The 26,430-nt window shown below is 47.4% G+C and overlaps 1 protein-coding gene across 3 annotated transcripts; it reads right to left on the bottom strand.

The window, feature by feature from the left end:
• Positions 1-1,155: 1,155 nt before the first annotated feature.
• COQ2 (coenzyme Q2, polyprenyltransferase) lies at positions 1,156-24,667 on the bottom strand. 3 transcript variants are annotated; one of them, XM_062198559.1, is made up of 7 exons: positions 24,409-24,667; positions 21,497-21,663; positions 17,801-17,922; positions 16,112-16,197; positions 14,349-14,482; positions 11,849-12,037; positions 1,156-1,408 (listed from the first exon to the last, which is right to left on the bottom strand). In XM_062198559.1, the coding sequence occupies exons 1-7, from the start codon at positions 24,659-24,661 to the stop codon at positions 1,355-1,357; spliced, it is 1,005 nt and encodes a 334-aa protein (XP_062054543.1). In that variant the 5' UTR covers positions 24,662-24,667; the 3' UTR covers positions 1,156-1,354. The 3 variants fall into 3 exon arrangements, with proteins under 3 accessions (XP_062054543.1, XP_062054542.1, XP_062054545.1); XM_062198558.1 differs by lacking the exon at positions 1,156-1,408 and adding an exon at positions 9,505-10,065; XM_062198561.1 differs by lacking the exon at positions 1,156-1,408 and adding an exon at positions 11,260-11,719.
• Between the last annotated feature and the right edge of the window lie 1,763 nt (positions 24,668-26,430).

The raw sequence follows: 26,430 nt of genomic DNA, 5'->3' as shown, positions 1-26,430 counted from the left end.
AGCAGAGCAGCTGGGACTTGAATAGAGGGTGCAGGTGTCCCAAGCAGTAGCTTACCTGGCTGTGTTACAATATCCACCTCTCAAATTGCCTTCTTATTCCAGTCCTCATGTAATAATCATGTGTTCTGATTATAAGGAAATTATTTCTCTGGGGTTTAGTTTCCTTTTATGCAAAATTAAGGAACAGGGTTCTCTGATTGCTAAAAGAAAGGGAGGTTTGGAAGGCAGGCTTCCAGCATCTTTACGCAGTTGAAGGGACACCTCTCTGCTTGCCTTGCAACTTTTGATGCTGGGGCCTTTTATAGAGTTGCTATTTGTGGAGTTTTGTGTGTGTGTGTGTGTGGGGGGGGAAGCTATTACTATTACCTGCTTCACACAAACTGGAAAAAGTCTCCACCACCTCCACCTGCTCTGAGTTTTTATTTACCCAATAGCCATCAGTGCCTGCTTGTGTTTCTCTATGCACTGACCATTCTGGCCCAATGTTGAGACAGTAAGGAAAGACAGGGAACTATTCGCATTCTATGATGAAAAAGTCAGTAGATCGGGATAACTGAGTTACATATGTACCTACTGGCCTGCTTGTCCACCCACCCACCCATCCACCCACCCACCCATCCATCCATCCATCCATCCATCCACTCCTCATCCAGCTCAAGCATTGACAGATTGGCTCATTTTTCCCATAGCCAATGGCCTTTCAAATCAAGGGAGTACGGGGAGAAAGGAACAGATATATTTTGAGTTTTGGGCAGAGGAGGTGGGCTCAGGAAATTTTAATCTCTCCTCTGGGAGAGGAAGGTCACACGGATTAGGGCCAACGGGCGGGCCCAGGTCGCAGAAGCACGGAGGGTGGGCGGCTCAGGCTCCTCCGGGCGGGGCGGGGGAAGGTGGGCAGGCCGGTGGTGTGGGAGAGATGGGCCTGGGTTGACCAGGCGGGGTGCCGCGTCTGCCCAGTTCACCAGCACCCTCCTCTGGAGCCACAGGGAAGTCTCCTCTCAAGTCGCTGGCTTCGGTCCTGAGGTCCCAGGGTGTCCCCCGAGGCGCGCACCACAGCGCAGCCCACCCAGAGAGCGGTGGCCCGGTCGCTGGGTCGCCGCTGCCCGGCTGCAGCCCGCGGCCCCCACGCCCGGCTCCCAGGCCGCTTTGCGGGTTCTCTCGGCCTTTCCCCCGAGCACCGACCAAGGCGCGCAGCACTCCCGGCGTTTGGGGAAGGAAGCGGTGGCAGCTCCGAGTCTGCTGGGCTTGGCCCGGGCGGCCCCACAGCTGCTTCTCCCCTGCCCGCGGACCCCTGGGGGTCAGCGCCGTCACCACTTGCGCCTCCAAGTCACAAAGGCTGCCTCTTTAGGGCCAGCTAGCGTCCTCGGCGTGGTTCCTTTGTGCTCAGTTTACCTTGCACGTTCACCTGCTAACAGAAAATGTTTCCTGCGTTCACTCCGCATTGCCTAACTGCTTCCAAAAGGCAGTTTTAGCGCCAGCACCTCCTCCCCTTCCGGTACCATTATTTACACGGGTTGTGGGACCCGCAGACGTCTCCACAGGGTCTCCAGTTCAAGTCTGAGCTGCTCCATTTCTGATCCCGCTCCCTGCTAATGGCCTGGGGAAGCAGCGGAAGATGGCCCAAGTGCTTGGGCCCCAGATACCCATGTGAGAGATGAGGATGGAATTCCTGGCTCCTGGCTCCTGGCTTTGGCCCAGCCCCAGCCCCAGCCAATGCAGCCATTTGGGGAGTGACCCAGAGGGTGTAAGCTCTCTCTAGCTATTTCAAATAAAGATCACAGCTTTTACAAATAATATATTGCATTTAGCTTGATGTGTAAAAATATGGACTGAACTTGTAATCAGTAGACTGACTAATCACTAATGTGATAAACTGCATTTCTTCATGCAAGTTTTGGAAGCTGGTGTGTATCTTACTCTTACAGGGCTTCTCTGTTCAGACCAGCCACATTGCCAGTGCTGCACAGCGTCCTGTGGCAGGTGGCAAGCACGCACACTTCTCCACATTTGAGTTCACAGCGGCTCGCCTGTGCCCAGGGCCCAGCAGATGGTCAATGCGTGTCTGCCGACTCACTGGACAGCACACATTAAGGAGGACAGCTACAGAAATGTCACGTTTATCTCCATGGAGAAGGTAGTTCTTAATAAAGCACAGAAATCTAAAACCGCCCCACTGTTAATAAGAAGATAATCTTGTAAAGGGACAACACAAGTCTAAGTCTCAAATGTCACAGCGTGGCGATGGCATCAACAGGCAGCACGCATGGGTAACCACCACCGCATAGGCAAACACACGCAGGAAACCCACAGAGAAGAAACACAAATGTCCTAGAAACATTTTGAAAAATATTCTACCACCCAGCAATCACAGAATTGTGAAGTGGAACAACATTGTTGCCTGTGGAATTGGCAAGGATTAAAAACCTTCTATCTTTGTGTTACTGGGAGGGGCAGGTCCAAGGAAAGAGGCCCTCGCACTGCTGGTAGACATGTAGACTTTTCTGGAGGCTGATTTGACAAAATGCATCAAACACCTTAAAAACGTGCATTATTAATACTCCAATCCTCCAGTCCCTGGGAATACGCATGCGTGTGCACACACGCTGCTCCTAGGGATGTTTTTCCTGTGAAAATAATCAGAGATGTGCCCAAAGACACAAATCTACTCATTGTATTTGCAAGGGAAAATTTTTTTTAAAAGCAACGTGTTCAACAATACATTTACATGATAAAAACCTATGCCATCAATATTTTTTTTTAAATATTTATTCATTTTTAGGGAGAGACATCTTCCCTATACTAGCTCATTCCCCAAATACCCACAGCAGCCGTGGCTGAGGGGCCAGGCTGAAGCCAGGAGCTAGGCACTCAATCCAGGTCTCCCACGCCGGTGGCAGGGACCCAGCTATTTGGGCCATCACTTGTTGCCTCCCAGGGTATGCATGAGCAGGAAGCTGAAGACAAGAGCTTCAGCTGGGACCCGACTCCAGGCACTCTGATTTGGTATGTGGTTGTCTTAACTGCTCTCTTAACCACCAGGCCAAGTGCCCGCCCCACAAGCACAGCATGGTTTCAATTTTGTTAGAAATATGCCTATTAGAAAGCTAAATGGTCATCAGTTTGCAGTGCACATCTTTCAATAAAACTATTATAAATTTTTATTTTCTCTTTGTACTTTTCTGTGTCTCTGGACTTCCCATGATGTGCATGCTACTTTTGCATTAGAGGAAAACTGAAGTAAATATTAGTATTTTTTTTTCTTTGACAGGCAGAGTGGATAGTGAGAGAGAGAGAGACAGAGAGAAAGGTCTTCCTTTTTGCCGTTGGTTCACCCTCCAATGGCCGCTGCGGACGGCGTTTCGTGCTGATTCGAAGCCAGGAGCCAGGTGCTTCTCCTGGTCTCCCATGCGGGTGCAGGGCCCAAGGACCTGGGCCATCCTCCACTGCCTTCCCGGGCCATAGCAGAGAGCTGGCCTGGAAGAGGGGCAACCGGGATAGAATCCGGCACCCCAACCGGGACTAGAACCCAGTGTGCTGGCGCCGCAAAGCGGAGGATTAGCCTGTTAAGCCACGGTGCCGGCCAATATTAGTATTTTTTACAATAAAAGATGGGGCAAGCATTTGGCCTGATGGTTAGGCTCCTGGCTGGAACACCAAGACCCATATTGGAGGGCTGTTTGAGTCCTGGCTTTGCTCCCAGTTCCACCTTCCTTCCAATGCAGACACTGGGAGGCAACAGGTGTTGTGTCAGGTTCTTGGGTTCCTGCCATACATGAAATTGCACTCCGGGTTCCCAGCTTTGGCTTGGCCCAGCCCTGGCTGTTGAGAGCATTTGAGGAGTGAACCAGTAGATGAAAGCTGTTTCTCCTTTTCTCTCTCAAATAAATACTTAAAGGAGATAAAAGTGGCCAGCACCATGGCTCACTAGGCTAATCCTCCACCTGTGGTGCCAGCACTCTGGGTTCTAGTCCTGGTTGGAGCGCCAGTTCTGTCCCGATTGCTCCTCTTCCAGTCCAGCTCTCTGCTGTGGCCCAGGAAGGCAGTGGAGGATGGCCCAGGTCCTTGGGCCCTGCACCCGCATGGGAGACCAGGAGGAAGTACCTGGCTCCTGGCTGTAGCAGCCATTTGGGGGGTGAACCAACGGAAGGAGGACCTTTCTCTCTGTCTCTCTCTCTCTCACTGTCTAACTCTGTCAAAAAAGAGATAAAAGCAAGCTGTGGGCCACTTTTAGGTCATGTCCCTTATCAGTTCCTGGCCGAATGTTTCTGATAATGAGCAAGGTGTGTAACTTATTATCCACACTACAAAGGTCTTTTGACATTACTGGCTAAGCAGCAATGCTGGCTCCACTGGGACATGGGAATATGACTGTTTTACGACGTGACTTCCCGGTAGCCAGATACAATAACTTTACTGCTCTATTGGGGATTCTAAGTCTTCTTTCTCAGAACAGTAATTCTTTTTCAGATAAGTAGGCAAGTATGATACTTAAAGAAAGACACTAAAATGTGAGGCTAGTTAGACCTTCCTTTAGCACCTAACCTTATCCTTTACTTTGAAATGAACTTAGGAGAATAATTTTACACCTGTTTTTGTGGGGGCTACATATAGGTTATCTTTACACCTATTTTAAAAATACATGTTAAACAGTAAAGATTATATTGGAAGAATTAAAAGTTACATTTATAGGTTAGCTTAAATTTAGAAACAGTGCCCTTCTAATTTTTATTACAATTCCATATTACAACAACCTACACCATGAGTTTTCATTTCTTAGGTCTTCATTCCCTATACTTTACATAGTTCTGATCATGTGTACATGAAAATATTTTAATTAGGCTACCTGATATTGGATGGCATTAATGATTTCTAATGGTTGCAACTGACACCATGTCTGGCAGCTAACAGGAAGGCTAGCTTCTTCAATGTACAACAAATATTTGAGGGCTTATGGTATAGTGTTCAGGAGATATATCTCTAAGACAAGGCCACAGTTACCAAGAAATCCCCATTCTTGCAGGGGGGGACTGAAACATTTTAAACTCAGGAGAAAGGTAATTCTTGTTCCCCTTAGTCCAGCATCTAGCCTGTGGAGCCATCAGGGAGCTTGCCCAGACCATGCAGCTATGAGACTGCAACCCAGTGAGTTCCTAGCCACCACTCCACCAGCACCCACCCAGCTCGGGAATTCTGAGGATGGGCCGGTTAGAGCTGGACTAGTTGTATTTAGTTTGCTCATTGGCTGCTACAACACATTACCGCCAATCTAGAGGCTGAAGACGAGTTTAACAACTTTCAGTTCTAGAGATCAGAAGTCCAAAATCAGTTTCACTGGGCTAAGGTCAAGGTGTCAGCAGGGCTGGTTCTGTGGGGACGCTGAGGGGAGATCCTGTCTGCTTCTTTATCCTGCTTGCTTCTGAGACACCTGCCCTCCTGGGCCCATGACCTTGCCCTCCCATCACTCCAACCCTTGCTTCTGTAATCACACCTCCTGCTATCTGCCGCCTTCTACCATGGAGGGGAACTCACTTGTGGGTTCCAGGATGGAGACGCGGACACCTTCGGGAGGGCTTTGTTCACCCTAGCACAGCTGTGGGCCCTGGGATGGCCAGAACTCGCACTTTGGGACAAAAAAAGGAAGATGGGGCTGCGAAGGGAGAGCTTTCTAGTTTGCCACACTGGTAGAGCCCTTCCCAGGCCGGGTTCAGTACTGGGGCACTGGGTGTTCCCCAGAGCTATGGCCGATACAACTGGGTGCCTTCAACAACAGACTCACTCTCTCCCAGGTCTGGAGGTCGGGGGTCTGAGACCATGCTGTCGGCTTCTCCTAAGGCCTCTCTCCATGCCTCGCGGACGGCCACCACCTTCCCGCTGTGCACATGCGTGTCTCATGCCTCTCCATACCCAGAGGCTCTTTTCCTTTAAGGACACTAGTCATCTCGGATCAGGGCCCACCCTAGAGATCTCATTTGAACTTCGTCACCTCTTTCCAGGCCTCTCTACAAGGAGTTATGTTCTGAGGTGTTGAGGGTTGGGACCTTGGAATGTAAGTTTGGGCGGACTGGGGGGACACCGTGTAGCTCCTAACAGGCCTGCACAGCTGCCTACTCAGTTGAATGCTGCCAACAGCCCAGGGGTAAGGGTGTGAACGACCGCTGCGGGCCCTCAGCTGGTGCCAGAGGGGCGGCTCACCCCCAGGCCAAGCCCTCACCCTTGACCAGCTGGCAGACAGCTGTGACGGCAGGGAGGTGGAGGATGGGACCTGTGGCCGTGAAGAGACCAGCCCAGAGGGCGTGGGCCGGGGTGAAAGCCTTTACGCTGGTGGGGCACTGGAGACATCCAAGCAGAGCGAGAGGCAGCACCGCAGGCGGCAGTTTTCAGACGCTGTAGCTCGTACCACCCCTTCCCCCCCATCATAAACTTAGCCGGGTAACTAACTGTCCACGGTTGTTCTCTCCTGTTCCTCTTACAACCCCGCAGGGACTGTGACTCAGAAGGGCAAGGGCAGGCCAACTCCACTGAACAAACTTCCCAAGGCAAGATTGACAGAACTGTAACTCTGCTACGCTCTTGGCAGGCCCTTCATAGTTCTGCAAGGGACACCCGAGACCCACAGGGGAGGGGCGACTGCTGCGCTTCCCGTCGACTCCAGGGGTTTGAAGTCTGAGACTCAGAGGCTCGTAATCCACTTCATCCCTCCTTCCTTCTGTCCCTCCCCCTTTATACTATTCTACCGGGGGAAGCAAGGAGAAATGAAAAAGCATAAAGTAATTCAGTAAGTCTAAGCAGCCTTTTGGGGGCACAAGAATCTGTGAGGAACTTTATGTCCTCCTGTCCTCATTTGTGACAGATCAGGACAGGATTTTGATTAAATTATTGTATAAGTTTATTGAAAGTTAGTTTCAAGGGTGAGGTGGGGGCGGGGAGGGAAAGATCTTCCACTCGCTGCTTCACTCAGCCAGGCTGGGCCAGGCCAAAGCCAGACTCCATCTGGGTCACCCACAGGGGTAGCAGGGCCAAGCTGCTTGCGCCACCATCTGCTGCCTTCCTAAGTGCGTTAGCAGGGAGCTGGATTGGAAGTGGAGGAGCCAGGACTCAAACGGGCACTCCTGTGGATGCCACCATTGCAGGCAGTGCCTTAACCCACAGCACCACGACTTCAGCCCAAGATTTTCTTTGACTCTAAGATTTTGTTGGAACTTTCGTCAATTTTAAATGAACCAGTGGACAAAAGACCTCTTTATTGCCTTTCTACTGCTCTGCATTTTGAATAAATAACCTTAAAACAAAAAAAAAGGAAATAAAACTGAAATACAGGGGCTGGCGCTGTGGCGCAGTGCGTTAGCGCCCTGGCCTGAAGCACCGGCATCCCATATGGGTGCCAGTTTGAGACCCAGCTGCTCCACTTCCAATCCAGCTCTCTGCTGTGGCCTGGAAAAGAAGTGGAAGATGGCCCAAGTCCTTGGGCCCCTGCACCCGCGTGGGAGACCTGGAAGAAGCTCCTGGCTCCGGATTGGCGCAATTCTGGCCGTTGTGGCCAATTGGGGAGTGAACCATTGGATGGAAGACCTCTCTCTCTCTCTCTCTCTCTGCCTCTCCTCTCTCCGTGTAACTGACTTTCAAATAAATAAATAAATAAATCTTCAAAAAAAAAAAAAATACAATGTCCTCAGCCTCCTCCAACTGGAACCAGTGCTAATGGGGTAAGATTTTTCAAAGCCTTTAAAAATACAGAGTGATATTTGCAAGAAAAAGGAAATTAACATGGATTTCAATTCTGTCTAGTCTGATACAATGTCTAATTAGATACAATCTAAGCCAATCCTATGAAAAGCGGGGTAGTGTTCCTGTTTCTTCTTCTCCCTTCAGCTGAGTGCCACAGCAGAGCTAAAGGTCCAGGACTCCTCCGTCTCAATGCTCTCAGTGGTGCAGGCTTTGCTGAGTACACGGTCAGAGTCGTTTTGTCCGCTTACCAGTGCCTGCACGTGCGAGTGTGCCGTCAGCTGCACTGTCATCATCATTATGTAACTGAACACTGGTGCTGCCCACAACCCACACAACCAAGGGACTGCATCCCCTACATCCCCTGTCCCTGAGAGCCACTGACATCAAGTAAAATGCACTGTACATTTATAGTGCCAGGTGCTGAAAACAACAGTAAGGGGCCGGCAAGGCTGGGTGGCACGTGCATGTGAACTTTTACCTACAGGAGCTGAGAAGAGCCTCTGTGAGCAGGTGCCATTTAAGAAAAGACCCCCAGTGAAGAAAGACGACGCTGCTTTCAAGCCAGGCAGAGAACAATCACTGTAAAGGCTGTGGCTTGGGAGGCTGCCCAGTCTGAAGACAGTGAGGAAGGCACCGTGGCTAGAACAGGCGAGTGTGAAGGACAGTGAGAGACCTGACAGACGAGGTTGGTCACGCAGGGCCCAGCGCACGATCTAAGAGGACCATGCAGGTTTGGGACAATGAGTGACATGAGCTTACTCATGTTTTAAAAGAATTACTCTGGGCTGGCGCCGTGGCTCAACAGGCTAATCCTCCACCTTGCGGCACCGGCACACCGGGTTCTAGTCCCAGTTGGGGCGCCGGATTCTGTCCTGGTTGCCCCTCTTCCAGGCCAGCTCTCTGCTGTGGCCAGGGAGTGCAGTGGAGGATGACCCAAGTGCTTGGGCCCTGCACCCCATGGGAGACCAGGATAAGCACCTGGCTCCTGCCTTCGGATCAGTGCGGTACGCCGGCCGCAGTGCACCGGCTGCGGCGGCCATTGGAGGATGAACCAACGGCAAAGGAAGACCTTTCTCTCTGTCTCTCTCTCTCTCACTGTCCACTCTGTTAAAAATTTAAAAAAAAAAAATACATAAATAATTACTCTGGCTGCTATGCTGAAAACACTCTCAAGGGGGGAAAGGGAAGAAACGGTGCACTCAAACAATATGTCTCTGTCCTACAAGTTACAATCAGGTAAGGTTAAAAAGAAATAGCAATGCCAGCAGGGCTCACCTGCCATTCTGGCCACTCACAGACCAGATCTCCCAAACACTTCAGGGTTACCAGTGACAGCGGTACATATGGGTATCACGGGAAACATCTGTTCACTTAAATTCCCATAAGATATAGAAAATGATCACAACTTTTGGAAGTGAGTAATAGTTACAATAAAGAACGGTAAGGGGCCGGCGCTGTGGCATAGCCGATGAAGCCGCCACCTGCAGTGCTGGCATCCCATATGGGTGCCTGCTTGAGTCCCGGCTGCTCCACTTCCACTCCAGCTCTCTGCTATGGCCTGGGAAAGCAGTGGGGGGTGGCCCAAGTCCTTGGACCCCTGCACCCACGTGAGAGACCCAGAAGTCCCAGCTCCTGGCTTTGGAACGGCTCAGCTCCGGTGTTGCGGCCATTTGAGGAGTGAACCAGCGAATGGAAGACCTCTCTCTATGCCTCTCTGTAACTCTTTCAAATAAATAAATAAATCTAAAAAAAAAAGAACTGTAAGCCCCAACTTTCCATAGCAGCTTTTATTATTCCCTTAAAAAAAAAAAAAAAAGAGTCCATTTTTCCTACATTCATTTAGATGAGGTACACATCTATTTTTTCCTAAAGTGCCAAAACTCATATCCCAGAACTTCAGCTGAGAATCATAATGGAGAGCAGAAAACGTCGACTTAAATACCCAGGGTCACCTGAAACCCTGCAGAGTCCCTGGCTTCTGTGACACGGGTGGAAACCGCTACCGCATAACTGAATTCACATCGAGGCGGCCCAGCTCTAACTCTTCATTTTCTGGTTCTTGATTCCTCAGCAGATCTAACAAAGTGCTGAGTCAAACCTCAGTGGGGGGTAGCAAGACCTGAGTGTTTTGTATAAAAAAAAAATTTGTTTTTACAATGTCTTGAAAGGCTGCAGCAGCTAGTTTGCTACTCTACTGTCTGTATTTTTCTTTGTATCCTCTGTCTTGTCTTTGCACAGATTCCCAAGAACGATCCCTACAAAAATGATGAGTCCTACTGTTCGGTTGGAGGTAAATTTGTCCCAACAATCCTCAGGTCTGTGGATGTCTAGGGTGTAAATCTGTAAGAGAACACAACGCTGCTTTAGCACTAAGCGTGGACTTCGGGGTATCACAAACACACACTTTACTACAGAGGTGAAAAGAGCACTTTCGTTACAGAATTTGAGCAGTGGCAAGCCCTTAATATATCCCGAACCGATCTCCAACCTAGAAAAACCTACGGTATCTTTCACTAGGAATCCTCAAAGCTTCCAGCTGGGAGGTGCAAGAACACTCTGAAAGGCAGCCCAGGCTCTCTAGCCTATTTACACAGCTCTTCTCTACGTGGACAGATCTAAAGTCTGCTTCCCTGCACACCCCAGCCTCCAGCTGCGGCTCTGTTCTCCAGAGAAAGTTCCTCCCTGGAGAACAAGTCACACTGGGCAGGACAACCTCTACTGCGCATGGTGTCTGGTGCCCCTCCCCCACGGATGCCAATAGCGACCCCGCCCCCCACTGCTCAATCTCCTTCCCATGCACAAAGGGACCCAGAGCCCCATGCTGCTTGTGCCCCAGAATGAACACTCCTTGCTCTCGGAGGTAGCCCCGCGATCCATCAACAAAGTCTCGCGCTATCTTACTCCTCCCTCGGCTTAAGGAACCACCAGTTCTTACACAGCCTACAGACTTAAAATCATCCTGATTCCCTTTCTCGTCAAACACGAGAAAGCTGTGTCCATTTTAAAATACTGCAGCAATAACTAGACAGGAACACAGATGCAATTTAAAATAGAAAGTGGGTTCAAAATGTCTTTCATAATATTTGTGACTGTCCTCGGTTTTTGCTTTCTTCTGCTGTCTAGCAATAACAGGGCTGGACATTTGGAGTTGCAGCGAAGACCCTGCTTGGGAGCCTGCACTCCACATCAGAGTGCCCGGGTTTCAGTCCCAGCTTCGGTTCTAATTCCAGCTTCCTGCTAATGGAGACCCTGGGAGAAAACAAGTGACCAAGTACCAGGGTCCCTACCACCCAACTGAGTTCCCAGCTCCTGGCTTCAGCTGGCCTGTCTTGGCTGTTGCAGGCATTTGGGAAGTAAACTGGTGGAAGGAAGATCTTTCTCTCCCTTTCCCTCTCAAATTTTTTAAAATATCAACATGCATCTATTCTCCACACCAGACAACCAACTGATAATGAGAGCCCTCATGGAGCTGGGTTACAACCCAATGTGGACTCTAACAACCTCTGAAGAGGAAACAGGTGAGAGCCTGGGGAATCACCAGCTCTTATCTTTTACCTTCATCAGGAGAACAACACAGGGCACATAGCATATGGTTTATTCTGTAGAAAACAGATTTCCCCTTCCTTCATATCTTGTTAGGCAGATCTTGCCTATGTCGATAAGTAATTTGCAATAAAACAGATCAGAGAAATACAGATTCACTAATGCCTTTCTGATTCTGTTCAACAAAAATTACAGCAACACTGTTATAAAAATATGGCCCATTTACTAGTAATTGATTTAATTAAAAGGAGATTTAGTTCATTCCTTTGTGAGTCAATAATGTCACTTTTTAATACAAGCTTGTGTGGTAAGGGAATGGCATGGGGTGAATAACCTGAGGGAGCGTATCCTGCTGGCGAGGTGGGATCTTGACACTTCCCATCTGACCTGGCCTGTTCTCCATGCCGGTGGGACCCAAGCTTAAGAAAGCTCAGTTGTCTGCTAACCATCACTAGAAATCAGGGGAGGAGGCACTTCAAGACGCCAAGCAGATCCGTGTCTCATGAACACAGAGGCATTTTGTTTAAATACTTTTTGTGATATACACCCAGGAAAGTGAGAGAAAAACAAAAGGTCAAACCTGGTGGGCCAGATGGGCTCCTACGGCAACCAGAGCAGCGTAGTAGGGGGCAGTCTGATCACAGCTCACACCTGCCAGGCTCAGAGCCCCCAGCATGGCGACTCCGAAGCCACTGAGCCACTGCTTGGTGTTCTCACGGAAGCGCAGTGCTGTGGACTTCAGACCGAGTAGAGCGTCGTCACGTTTGTCCTAACAGCACAAAGTAACAAAGGTTTTGAGATTCAATTCAGAGCATAAAAGTCCAGGTCGTACGGAAGCAATGGCATTCTGGAGCACAGGCAGCCAGACCACGAGCTGTGAAAGACGGCAACCAGGAGCTAACAGCACTGCTGCGGGCGGCTGGCGGCGGGCGGCTCTCAGAGGTTCTACACCTCCTGCACCGTGAGGACTTTCCACTGCACTTCTATGTCTTAGGAGGAACACTGACCACCTAACCACCTGCACTCAAGCTCCACTTCTAGTCCACTTTACTCCCTGCCTCTGCGGTGCGCACAGAGCTAGGTCTTGATGATGCACTGCTGCTGGGCTCCTGACTTGCAAACATTTCCGGATGCTGTAGACATCTTGAGGCCACAAGCTGAACTCTGTACTGACCTTCAGACACACGGCTGCCTGTCAGCCTGTACTATGGGGTCCAAATCCAAATAACAATGAATATGGGATTCGTGTCTGTTTTTCCTTTTATACTGCAATCACTTTCCGGGCACAAATTGTACCTTTAATTATCTGAATCACAAAGTGTCAATGGGTAATGATGTTTTGCTAAAGAAATGAATCTACTTGGAATATAGTTATCCTAACTACTGGTTCCAGACCTTACGACAAAAAGGACAAGCAGCTTTCCTAAACTGCAAGTCAAGTTTCACTTTGGAGGGGCTGGCGCTGTGGCATAGCGGGTAAAGCTGCCACCCCATATGGGTACCGGTTTGAGTCCTGGCTGTTCCACTTCCAATCCAGCTCCTGCCATGGCCTGGGAAAGCAGTAGAAGATGGCCCAAATGCTTGGGCCCCTGCACCCACATGGGAGACCAGAAGAAGCTTCTGGCTTCGGATTGGTGCAGATCCGGCCATTGCGGCCATCTGGGGAGTGAACCAACAGATAGAGCCATCTCTCTGTCTCTCTGTCTCTGCTTCTCTGTAACTCTGCCTTTCAAATAAATAAATAAATCTTAAGTTTTACAAAAACTCATTTATGTATCATCACACAAATAAAAATGGTAACTGTAATGATGAATGTTACAATTAATTTGATCATGGCAATCATAAAATCACATTGTACACTTTGAATATACAATTTCTGTCAAGTATACCTCAACAAAGCTAAAAAAATATAATAAATATGAAAGGAAAATTAAGCTCATGAACCAAGAAAAGTGATAGAAAATTTTAAAAAATGAAACAGATGGAAAAGACAGTATCAAAAGCTATAAAAATGTTTTATCCTTTAATCACTAGTATCACTCCTGAAAATTTCCTGGGGGAATTCAGATTCACAAAGTGTTTATACCTAGAACAGTATTGTTTGTCATTTATTTTTTATTTTTTATTTTATTTTTTATTTTTTGACAGGTAGAGTGGACAGTGAGAGAGAGACAGAGAGAAAGGTCTTCCTTTTTGCCGTTGGTTCACCTTCCAATGGCCGCTGCAGCCAGCGCATTGTGCTAATCTGAAGCCAGGAGCCAGGTGCTTCTCCTGGTCTCCCATGCGGGTGCAGGCCCCAAGCACTTGGGCCATCCTCCACTGCACTCCCAGGCCATAGCAGAGAGCTGGCCTGGAAGAGGAGCAACCGGGACAGAATCCGGCGCCCCGACCGGGACTAGAACCCGGTGTGCCGGCGCCGCAAGGCGGAGGATTAGCCTAGTGAGCTGCGGCGCCGGCCTTGTTTGTCATTTAAAACTCTGAAAACTCAATAAGAGCTTGGATGGCCAAAAGACACAAGTGATTACATTTTACAAATGCCAGCACATCAAATCAATGGGTGACATCATGCAGCTTAAAATGACCATGGCGAAGAACCGGGAAAAGTAAGGGGGGATGTTTATCGCCTCCACCGAGGAGAAAGCTGCCTGCCACAGCCACGAGAGGCAGCAGGGCAGCAGAGGGCGGCGCGGCGGGAGATTCCGGAGGCCGTCTGGGCTTGACTCTCACTCTGCCACCCACTGCCTGTGTGACACCAACAGGTCACTTCTCCAGCATGTCCTCATCTGTGCAGCGAGGACAAAAAGCACCTTCCTTGTGGGCTGTCATGGGGATTAAATCAGTATTTTGTAAAGCATCAAAACAGTGTCTGGCAAATAGTAAATACTAGCTAAGTGCTTACAAACAAAATACATTAGTTGAACTGTTTGATAAACACAGATAAACATGAAACAAAAATATTTTGTCAGAGCTATGGAATTAAAAAAAATACAACTTTTCCACTTAATTTGGTTCTTATTTTAAAGTGCTTAAAAAATCACCACAATGAAATCCCAGTCAAGGACAAGGGCTTCTTTCTTTACCTGATGGGCATAAATCGTGTCATATATTAAGGTCCACATAACTCCGGAGAAATACAGAGGCAGGCAGACAGACGGGTCACAGGAGCCCTGGACAGCGGACCATCCAAGTAAGGCTCCCCAGTTAAAAGTCAGCCCTGCAATTCGAAAACACAAGGAGGGAGAAATTGCCATGATTCAGAATTCCAAGGGGAGGAGACGGATGTCAGCAGGTGTGAGTGCCTGCTGTATACCAGACTCTCTGTGTGTTCCCTCAGGGACTGCTCAGCCATTCGTGGCTCTGGCTCACAAACAGTCAGGCTCGGGGAGGCTAATCTCACTAAAGCAGCAGGGCTAGCAGGACTAGAGGGAGAGCAGCAAACAGAGGGCTCACGACAACACTGGCACCAGCAGTGAGGAGCAGCTGCTGCGTGGAACACAGCCCCCTGACCGGAAACCTGTGCTCCTGCCACTCCACCCCACTGCAGTCCCCTCTGAGCCACAGGCAGCAGAGTAAGAGGAGGGACCTCTGTCTACTGCACAGGTCCATCCTGTTTGAGGAAGCCTACACGCCTCGGCTCCTTTCCCTGAGCTCCAGCCGGGATACGCGTACACCGGCCTACAAGTCTCTCAGGCACCCAAAATTCAGCATGTCCCAGCGCCTTTTCCCAGAAGCCCTTCTCTCTTCCCCCCCTGCCTATTTCCACCCAGAAGACCCCACCTCAACTGATCAAGCGCCTCTCTTGGTGGTCCCTGGGTGCTGTGCTCTCCACCTGTCAGTGACCTGCCTATCCGTCACCTCCTCGCCTTGCTCCTTTGCTCCTTTGGTGAATGTGCTTCAGGCATTTTTGTTTCCCAAGAAAATTACCAACACAAGGTAAAAATAGAGGTTCGATAAATGTCAGAAGTGAATATAGCAGCTTCTTAATATTACCTTGTAGCTAGGGAATGCTCACGCTTCTTTTACCTAAAGATTCCCAGGTCAGCGGAGCATACAATCTACTTTTTTTTTTTTTTTTAAATAATGGAAAGAAGGAACATTCAATGAGGCTCTTAGGAAAAGCTAAATATTCCACCACAACTTTCCCCCAAGAAAGGCTTGCACTGATTTGCTGGAGTGCCTCTGGTTCTTCTATTTACTGGAAAAGTAGGTCAAAGAACTAGAATCATTCCAAGAGTATTCTAGGAATAGACTAGAACAGCTTAGGAGTAGACAGTTTGGCAATGGACTGTGATTGACCTACCTACCTGTTTCCCTCTCTCGGCTGCACTCTGTCAAGCAGTGGGCTAGATGCTGGGCCACAGACAGAGACCACCCTACCTTTTGGCTGGTTACAGTTCCTTAATGGGGACACATAGGGGGCCATAGTGCATTCTTGCTGAACAAGTGCTGTTGAAATGTGTGGCACCCCAGAGTGCTGGCAGGTCCAAGGCAGGCACCACAGGAAGGAGCTGCCTCAGCCATCGTACAACCTTAACCCCGCTCTCCAGCCACACAGTGCTTCCTACCCTACTCCCCAAATTCTTCAGGCTATCAATCACCTTTATATGACACCTCAATTTTTTAAAAAGCATTTCAGAAATTAATGAATTATTCATCTTAATAAGTATGCACAATTTCTTAACTAATAAAAATGGCTCACTGCCCACCTTGCAAATATGAAAACGTATTCTTGGTTGGGAAAAATCTCCTGACTTGACATCAACCTTTCATTTCTGCCACTGTTATCAATACACAAATAAAGTCTGAGTATCAAAGAAATACTTAAAAGTTATTTCCAGCTCACCCAAGGCTAATTGAGGCCAGTATGTAATTCTTTTCATTAGTGGGTAAGTGATGACAAGAAGTAAGGACGCTGCTCCCAGGGCTATACTGCAAACAAGGAAAACCATATTTAGTCATCATCTATTAGTGATCACGTAATACTTGAAGACAATAACATTCATACTACTAATTGGAATTTAAAAAATTTTATATTGGTTGTTATGCAAAATTCTCTTCCTAGACTTTGCATTTCCCTATCATAAAAGATGATCAGAAAAATATTTTAAGTGTTACAAAACGATCAAAGTCACAGCTACCATCACACCCAGCACTTCCAGGTTGCAGGCACTGTGCTGCCTTGCATCTGCAAATCACTGTAATCTTCAAATCAACTCCAAGATGCAGGCAGTTTTATTTTTTTTTTAAAGATTTATTTATTTATCTGAAGGAGTTACACAGAGAGAGAATGAGACGCAGAGAGAGAGTGGTCCTCCATCCGGTGATTCACTCCCCAATTGGGCGCAACGGCTGGAGCTGTGCTAATACGAAGCTAGCAGCAGGGAGCTTCCTCTGGGTCTCCCATGTGGGTGCAGGGGCCCAAGGACTTGGGCCATCCTCCACTACTTTCCCAGACTATAGCAGAGAGCTGGATCAGAAGTGGAGCAGCCAGGTCTCGAACTGGCACCCAAATGGGATGCTGGCACTGCAAGCTGCGACCCCACCTGCTCCGCTACAGCGACAGCCCCTCTCCTTTTTTTATAGATGAGAAAACTGAAGCACAAAGAGATGAAGTAACTTGCCGACAGCCATAGGAGCGAGTCTGTAGCAAAGCTGAGATCCAAACCCAAGGCAGGCTGGCTCTAGAATCCAGCCCATTACCCCCCATCAGCTATTGCCTCTCTAGACTGGGCCAGCAGGAGGGTGTCTAGGGAACTGAGATGTCCTGACAGAGAATTCAAGTCAAGAGGTCCCTCCTTTCACGCACTTCGCGGTGTTACTGTCTGGAAAAGGGAAGCACCTATGGAAACATAGTAATGGAAGATATTCTTAAGGTGCCTCCACGTTTATCTAACTCTAGCGCTCAGGAACAAACTTCCCAAGGCGTTGTCTTCATGCTATTAACGCTATCAGGACCAGGCATGTGCGAAATCTCTGGAAATAACACTTATTTGTGGCAATCCCCTCCCTCTGTCTTTCTCCCTATCACTGAAACACTTTGGGAGCACACCTGATGCACAAAACTTTAATTCTGTTTAAGAGGTACAGGTGTAAGTCCTCCCACTTTTGTCTTCTGTCCCTGGTCCTGGGAGACATTTCCTCTTTTTGTAAAATGAATACCATCATTTTGGCTTCCTCCCCCTTCAGAGATACCGTCAGAATAAATAAAATGATACCCTACATATACCTACACACCCATCCACGCACGCTTAGAAAACCATGAAAGGACCCACACCCTTCAGGGAATACACAGTGCAAATACTGAAGGTGGGCCTGAATAAATTAAATATTGGTCTCTTCTCTCTTTTGGCTGAAAGCATTCTTGAAGCAGGTTTTACAATGCATGTTGACTTTCTTTTGCCTGCTAATTTATAAATGCTCAACAGTTAGCCAATAAACAACACTGTGATAAAGACATTTCAATTTTACTTAATTCCTACTCCCTCCAAGGGGGAGATTTCATACATAATTATGAAAACCACATTTATCATACCTGTAGTAATTTAGACACAGAAGAACACCCAGTGCCAAGGTCAGCTGACCCCCGAGGAAAACAAAGGACTGAAAAGTTGAAATGTCTCCGGCGGCAATTGGACGATTTGCTGTTCTTGTAACCTTAACACACAAAAACAGACACCTTAGCCTCATGTAATAGCCTAATCACTATCTAAATATTTAATCAAGACTGATCCATGGTAGGCACTAAGAGAAACACAAATAAAGAATGAAATCAACATGTGAAGTACTGCCAAGAATCAAAACCGCGTATTTAGAATAGCTTTGATGAGGACTAAAATTTTCCACCTCTCATTTCCCTTTCTTGTAATTTCCCATTCCTATCTGCAAACAAATAAAACAAAGCAGCTTCTTTATCTAGCTATTTAGCTACTCTGTCTAGCAAATACATATTCAATTTCCATAGAGAAAAGAAATGCAGTAATGGGAATCCCCAGGAAAGAGGGAACTGCACTGGATGTTGGGTAGGCACATCAGAAATCAGATGCGAGGCCAGAAGGAAGGAAGATGACACAAGTTTACACATGGGAATGCTCTGACTAGGCGACTTACGGATGAATCTGTAATACTGTATCTGCTGCACCCAAATGCAGAGGACAAATTCACCGTAAGATGGGAATAACAGAGCTGTTAACTAGCAAATTAATATTCACTAACTCTTCTTTTCCTTCTAAGAGACCGTGGATATGATCATCCTAAACTCAACCACAGATAAAGCACTTTAGGGAAATTTCAACATTGTTAGAAGATCTGAAATGAGAGTCTAATGTTTGATTCTAATTCTATCACTTACTTGATCTTTGAATTTTGGCAAATGACTTAACCTCTCTCAGCTTTAGGTTACTTACCCATTAAAGGAAAATTAGGAAAAGGGAGAGGTAATAACAACACTTACTTCAAGAGATAAATACACTGACTGAGGCACTTAAGTATGCAACGTTATCTGTTACTAATTAAACATATTTTTGTAAGCTGAATATCAACAGTTGGCAAATTATGGCTTCTGGGCCAAATCCAGACCTCTGCCTGCTTTTGTACAGCCAATGAGCTAAGAATGACTTCTACAGTTTGTTTTAAAGATTTATTTATTTATTTGAAAGGCAGAGTTAGAGAGAGGCAGGGGCAGAGACAGAGGTCTTCCATCCACTTGTTCACTCCCTAGATGGTCGCAACAGTTGGAGCTATGCCAATCTGAAGCCAGGAGCCAGGAGCTTCTTCTGGGTCTCCCATGTGGGTGCAGGGCCCCAAGCACTTGGGCATCTTCTACTGTTTTCCCAGGCCACAGCAGAGAGCTGGATCAGAAGTAGAGTACCTGGAATTTGAACTGGCGCCCATACGGGAATGCCAGCACTGCAGGTGGCGGCTTTACTGGCTATGCCATAGCATCTGCCCCTACATTTTTTAAATGGTTAAAAATAAATGTTTTAAAAAAGAAGAGAGGCAGGTACTTGGCTCAGCAGTTAAGAGGCTGTTTGGGAAACTCAAGTTCCTTTTGGAGTGCCTGAGTTCAACTTCCGGCTCTGCCTCTGATTCCAGCGTCCTGCTAATGTGCACCCTGGCAGACAGTACGGCTCAAGTGGTTGGGTTCCGCCACCTGCATGAGACCTAGATTGAATTCCCTGCTCCTGGTTTGGCCCAGTCCAATCCCCGCTATTGTAGCATTTGGGAATGAAACAGCAAATGGAAGATTTCTGTGCCTTTCAAATAAATAAATAATTAATTTAAAAAATTCTGTGAAACTAAAACACTCACAGCTTAGAAAACCAAATCATTAATGCTTGTGCTGAGATTATTTCAATGTTCTTATCCTAATGTTTATCACATAATCATGTGGCTGGTAGATTAAAAACATCAACAGAAACACTTAACCCATATTATCCTAATAGTTATGTAGTTATTTAATGTATTAGCAATTTACTTAACTGGTAATGTAGGAAGTAAAACCCTGGGCCATAAACATGTCCTAAATATTAGATAAATCACTTTTACGAAGCTGCAGTAAGCATGATAATTTGGCTAAGCTTTTTAAATTCATCTTTTAAAAGAAATGAACATGAGAATTTAAAATTCAGGCTAGCAAAACCACCTCAGTAGCTCTAAAACATTTAGTGCCTTATGGTATGTCAGTACACAATCTGGACTCTTCTAATCAGAGTAAAATGACAAGAGGAAGATGTATGATATCCAAGCAGTTCTTTTTAGCTAGGGAGGAAAAAAAAAAATCACTTCATGGGGGAACTAAAATGGTCACACTTTGTAAATTTTAACAATGGAAAAAAGTTGGATGGCTATCTTATTTTTTTAATGAAGCTTTTTCTTTTGAGGTAAGTAGAGATTTATACGTAGCTCTGGTGTCCCACAGCACAGTGGGGGTATATTTTATAAACAAAGAGTAGACAGTCGCTCAAAGGCTCCCAACATCGACAAGGAGAGGGCTTTCACATAGAGGCTAAGGATGCTGTACATACTCTGATTCGTTATTTGCAATCTGCATATTTCAGACTTGCAGTTTCTAGTTCTAAAATTTTCGTCTGGTTCTCCTCCATATTTTCCATTTCTTTGCTGAGACTTAGTTTTTCATTTGTTTCAAGCAAGTTATTCACTGCTCTGTGAAGCATATTTATGATCGCCGCTTTAGAAAACCTTGGTCAGATCATTCTAACATCCCAGCCATCTCAGTGCTGCGCATCTATGGATTGTCTTTTTTTTTTTTTTCATTTAAGTAGAGATTTTTCTGGTTGTAGTATGACAAGTGATTTTTTCAGGGATTACATCATGAGATTCTGGATCTTGTTCAGCTGGCTGCTTCTGACTGAGCCCTGGCCAGGGAAGTGGTAGGGCTTCTGTCTGAGTACAGTACTACAAGGTGGAGTTAGCAGCTCAAGCTCCCTACCTGGCCTCCACTGACACCTACGGGTCGTTATTCACTTTATACCACTCACTATGGGGTTCTTTTAAATCCAAGATTCACTTGATTATTTCCTCAAGCACCTATCTTGCATTTATTATAGCTCAGCTGCTAGGATACAGGCAAACAAGATGGCCCCATCCCTGGAGAAACTGGTGTCTGTGGAGGAAGAAATAACTACATACATGCATCACAACATGCACAGAACCTCGCTCAGCAACTGTTTCTGGGGGCTTAAAGGACAACAAGGATCTGCACTCTCTATCCTTTGCATTTCTGTCTGAAGCTTTCTGAATAAGCATGTGTTATTTTTCTAAGGAGAAAAAAGAATAAAGTCACATTTTTCCAAGAAATAATTACAGCAAATGCTAACAGGGCTACCTTGGTTCATTTAAAATTTGATTTACATCAGAACAGTACAGGCTCCAAAATACCCCTCAACAGAAGGGGCACAGATCCTTTGGACGCTCAAAGGTTCAGAGCAGATTTTTCACTTTTACTCCGTTACCGTTGATATTCCAAATTCCTAATTCATCTAGTAAAAATGAAGTGCACACCTTGCCCCTGTGGCCACTCCTGTGCTGCAAAAGGAGCTCCACTGTGAGCTGCAGCACCAGCTTCCCAACTGACACCAACACCTCTCACGCCAGAATTCAATGAGGACACTAAATACTGGATTGCTTTAGGTGGCATTCAAAGGTGATGCCACCACACTGTTCTGCAGAACGGGGAAGAGGCTCTCTGTTCCTTTCCAGACAAAGCTACCTTCTTGTCATAGTCCTGGTCCCACATGTCATTAATAGTACAGCCTGCTCCACGCATGAGAACAGCTCCAGTGCCGAAGAGCGATAACAGGTACCAGTCTGGAAAACAACCTGGCTCTGCTGCCAGACTGATGCTCCAGGTGCACGGCAGATACAGCAGCCAGGTGCCTAAGCCAAAATAAAGAGACAAAAGAAAAGCACAAAGTCAATTTTCTTAACTGTCTTCATTTGTTTAAACACCAGAACTCAAAGAAGTAAACAACACAATCAGCAAATTAAAAAACACACAAAACTGGGAAAATGAATCAAAACTCACATCACAAAGGACTACACTCTCTAATGTGTAGAGCTCCTACAAATGGACAAGAGATCAATTGTCCAATTAAAAACTAGACAAAAGACATAATAAAAGTTCAGAGAGACGGTTGCCCCTCTTCCAGGCCAGCTCTCTGCTGTGGTCAGGGAGTGCAGTGGAGGATGGCCCAAGTACTTGGGCCCTGCACCCCATGGGAGACCAGGAGAAGCACCTGGCTCCTGCCATCGGATCAGCGCGGTGCGCCGGCCGCAGCGCCCCTACCGCGGCGGCCATTGGAGGGTGAACCAACGGCAAAAAGGAAGACCTTTCTCTCTGTCTCTCTCTCTCTCTCTGTCCACTCTGCCTGTCAAAAAAATAAAAATTAAAAAAAAAAAAAAAAGTTCAGAGAGACACAAATGGTTTTTATTCACAGGAAGAGATAATAAACTTTAAAAAATACATTAAAATTACATTGATAGCTTTTTTTTTTTTTTAGTATTTAACCCATAAACTAGATGAAACTGAGCTAAAAGCAAGTAGATTCTACCAACACCTCATATATGAACTTAAAAAAGAAAAGTCTACTTCCAAAAGGTCTTCCAACTAACGCTTGGATACAGTGCTTATTAGATAAATTCTGGGCTTTTCTTCCCACTTAGATACCTAAGAGAAAAGAGGTTCATGGCTAAAGAAAGATTAGATTCTGCACCAAAAGAGCTAAATAAGTCAAGTCCCTACACGATGCTTAAGCCTTATTCATTGCAAGTCTTCATGGAATCCATATTCTGTGCCAAATGGGAATATGGTGGTGACCAATGGAGAGCCATGGCTGGCTTCAGCCACTGCGCAGCTCACACCCTAGACAGATACTCATTTAGCAGGTCCCGCCAGAATACCAAGAGCTCATATTTACCGAGTGCTCAGCACCGCAGGTCAGGCAGAGTTCTGAATACTTTCTATGAGTATGCACACACTCATTTAATCTGAACAGCATCCACATAAAGCAGGTACTATTAACAACCCTATCTTACCGATAAAGAAACAGATAAAGAGGTTTTAAGTAACACCTATTAAGTTTAATTACTTCCTTTCGCCTGGAGCTACCAGTACAGCGCCCATGGAGGTGAGCCTGTCCTCCTAGGCTAGGAGGAAAGCACACCACTACACTCCCATTATTTTCCTGTGCAATTAGGACTGACGGTTTCCTTAAAAAGAAAAAAAAAAAAAATCCCTATAGTGTTTTGTCAAGAACAAAATTTCCTTGGCCAAAATCTGTAGAAGTGCTTTATTTACTTGCTAACAGCTACGGAGCTCCAATACAGATGCAGTGAAGGTTCCTACAGTGAAAAAACAGGTTGAAGAAAGCAATGTGTATCGTAGAAAAAGCAAGAACTCTCTGGGAAATGAAACAAGCAAGCTCTGAGAGGTGACAGGCACCTAGAGTTGTGGAAACTGAGTGTGTGAGTCACTCACTAGTTACATTACATTTAAGACAATCAACCATACATGGGGTGAAACAAAAAATTACGCTGCCAATGTAGTGGAAAGGCTGCCACCTGCTGCAACTTCCTGACCGAATGTAAGTTTGTGGGCCCCTCTGAAAGAAGAACTTAAATAAATATCAAACCCGGAGTTCTAGTACTGTCAATTGCTCCCAGAATATGGCAGGGCCCCTAAAATATGCTGAAAGAATTCTAACATACTACTGTCTTCTGAAAAACCCGGCGATCATCTTGTGTAGGTTGGTATTTTAACCAACAAAACCCTACACGATTTTCTCCAATACGTACTTCTTAAGTAACAATGGCTAACATTTCCTAGGCGTTTATTATTTATGCCAGGCACTGTTCTAAGAACCTTACATATACGAGTGAATTTTCCGGACAATTTTATAAAAGTCGGTATTATTCGTTTTTCACTTTATGCATGAGCAACGAAGGACCAGAGAAGTGGAATAATTTAACCAAGGTATCTCTAACGGGCAGAGTAGAGATTCAAACCGCAGTGGCTGGCTCCACGAACTCGGCTCCCAACCCCTTTGTCGCCTCTCGTCACGTGGTGGGACGTCCAGCCACCCCAGGATGGAAACCCGAGGATTCACTGCAAGAAGTGGGAAGCCGGCTGCGGACCTGTCCCGGACGTCTGCGCCCAAATGGACAGTTCCGTGTCGCAGACCCGAGGGCAGAATTACAGGCGCTGCACCTGCTGGGCTTAAATCAATCAAACCTCTACAGGTGGCGCAGGAAAAACGAACTTGGGACTCAGGATCAAACACTGGGTCCTTCTGGTGTGGCTCTGACGAGGAGCCTTAGTTTCTGCAGCATCTTACGCGCACGTAAGTTTCTGCTTTGTGGGCCTGGAAGGGTTTCGGGGACCAAACACCACAATGAATGCAGAGGCGCTTCGATACCGTCAATCAGCAAATGCAAGGCCACGAGCGCGGACTATCCAGCTCGAGTCACCACGGGTGACCCGGGTATTCTGTGGAATGAGGGATTTCGTTCCCTCGCTTCTGGGGCTCAGGACTGCGACAGGCGCAAAGCCGGCGGATCCCCTGGGGAAGCCGTCCCGCTAGGTGTCCCGGGCCGCTGACCCCGGGGCCGCCCGCCCGCACTCACCGATGGGCTTGTCCAAACGCATGAGGCGCAGGTAAGGCTGCAAAGGACGGGGCGCCGAGTTTACAACAGCCGCGGCCGACAGACTGAGCCGGCGCCCAGGAGCCCCGGGCCGGGACGCCCGCTGCCCGTCCCCAGCGCGGGGCGCGCCTACCGCGCGCGCCAGGGCTAAGGGGCGGCTGCACGAGCCCCGCAGCCATGCCTGCGCCCCGGCCAGAAACCCCCGCGCGATGCCGGCGCCGCGCAAGCCCAGCATGGCGCTCGGGAGGGCTCGGCCCCCGGATGACGTCATCGCCTAGCGTCAGGTCGCGCGCAGGCATGCGCAGTGGCGTCAGCGGGACGGGCACAGGTGTGGACCGCCGAGTGGGCGGAGTTACTTGTACAATTATGGTGGCCGCTTCACCAGGTAACGGAGTGATAGTTAACGCAAAGGAAATTCTTATAATCAATTTTCCCAATAGGTGGGAAAAGATAGTTGGATGCTATTTTTTTTATATGGAACAGTGTGTTCCAAAAAAAGCCTCGAAAAACCTACGGAACCCAAAACACTTGTATCCAGGTGTTTTCAAAGGTCGAAGGACGTGAGTTGAGACTAAGAGATGTTCATATTGCAAGCGCAAACCTTCAATCTCACGGTCTTCTGGAGGAACTGGAGTAAGGGAGGAGGCGGGCGTGTGAGCCAGAGCCGGCGGCCGGAACCAGTGCGGGGCGCTCTGAATCCTGAGCGACCCTTGGGTCCCGCGCTGCACCGGGCGCTTCCTCCGCGGAGCGCCTTGCCCAGTGTCCCCGGGCAGGTCCCTCGTCCGGCTGTCAGTGTGTGGCTAGTTGGGCGTCTTTTCTGTGTCATCTTAGTGTCGTCCAGTACCCCACGTTGTCTCCCCGGCCGCTTCGGGTGGAAGGAGGCAGAGGGCGCGCTAGCCTTGCTCTAGCCTGCGGAGACTGAAGCCGAGCCTGCTGGCTGCCAGCACTCCTGCTCCTGTAAGCTGGGGGTGATTCGGGTCTTTCCTAACCTCAGGACACGGTGTCAGTCATCTGTTAAATCTGTTACAGAATGCTGGGTTGGAGAAATTCCTTTAGTTCAAGCAGGCACTGAGGCCGGGTGAAGGGTCAGCAGAAGCAGTTTATTAACGTCGACGGGCCCAGTGGAATCACTTCCCAAGACTAGGCATCTGATCCAGGTTTTTTACAATTTTTATGGGTTCACCAGCATCATGCACTGACAGCCACAACATTGGCGGGCTTCGTTGCAGCCTGCGGGACTCAGGACCACCCATGAGAAACTTGAGACCACACTTATGGGGAACTTGAAGCAGAGATTTGGATGACTGCCCAGATATGCCAATACCTGTGGGGAACCAGACCGGGGTTACAGTAACTAGAGATTAGGACATCTGCCCTCCTCAGGGGTCTTGTCTCTCCCTTGTCTCTGGTCACTGCCTAACTTCCTCTTCACATCTTTGACCTGCCAGATTGGGCACAAATCCTCCAACTTGACATTGGCCTCATTTTATTTTTCCAAATGTTGTCCTCCCACCCTTGCTGTCTGCATAGCAGGTGCTTGCAGAACCAAACATGTGGCTCAGCTACACTTATAGTTTGCATGACATTCCAAAATCTTGTTACAAAATTTAGGAGGCCTCATGAATACTCTCCACAATGGGGATAAGGTAATAAAGTTATTTTATTTCTTGACAATGCTTTGAGTACAATATACTCATATAAGTATAATTATATGTTGTAAATAAATCCTGTTGGGATATTTTGGTATTTATTAAGAAGGTCACTTGCAGTTCTTATTTATTTACAGAAACAGGAATGTTAATGCAATTTGCCCAAAAAAGGGGACAACTGACACATGAAAGGAGGGATTAACCTTTGTTGTACCCAATTTTCTTTCCAATCCTACAGACTTGTTCCATGCAATTCTCCTTTGGCAGTCAGGAAGTCTCTTCTGTGTTTGGGAGGGGAGCCCATGACCACTGCCTGTTTCAGTGATTTGCTGGACAGACTCCAAGGACTGTGCAT

Source organism: Lepus europaeus, chromosome 8 (assembly GCF_033115175.1).
Source record: "Lepus europaeus isolate LE1 chromosome 8, mLepTim1.pri, whole genome shotgun sequence".
In the NCBI taxonomy this organism is placed as follows: domain Eukaryota; kingdom Metazoa; phylum Chordata; class Mammalia; order Lagomorpha; family Leporidae; genus Lepus; species Lepus europaeus.
This window is presented reverse-complemented; position numbering and strand designations above follow the sequence as displayed.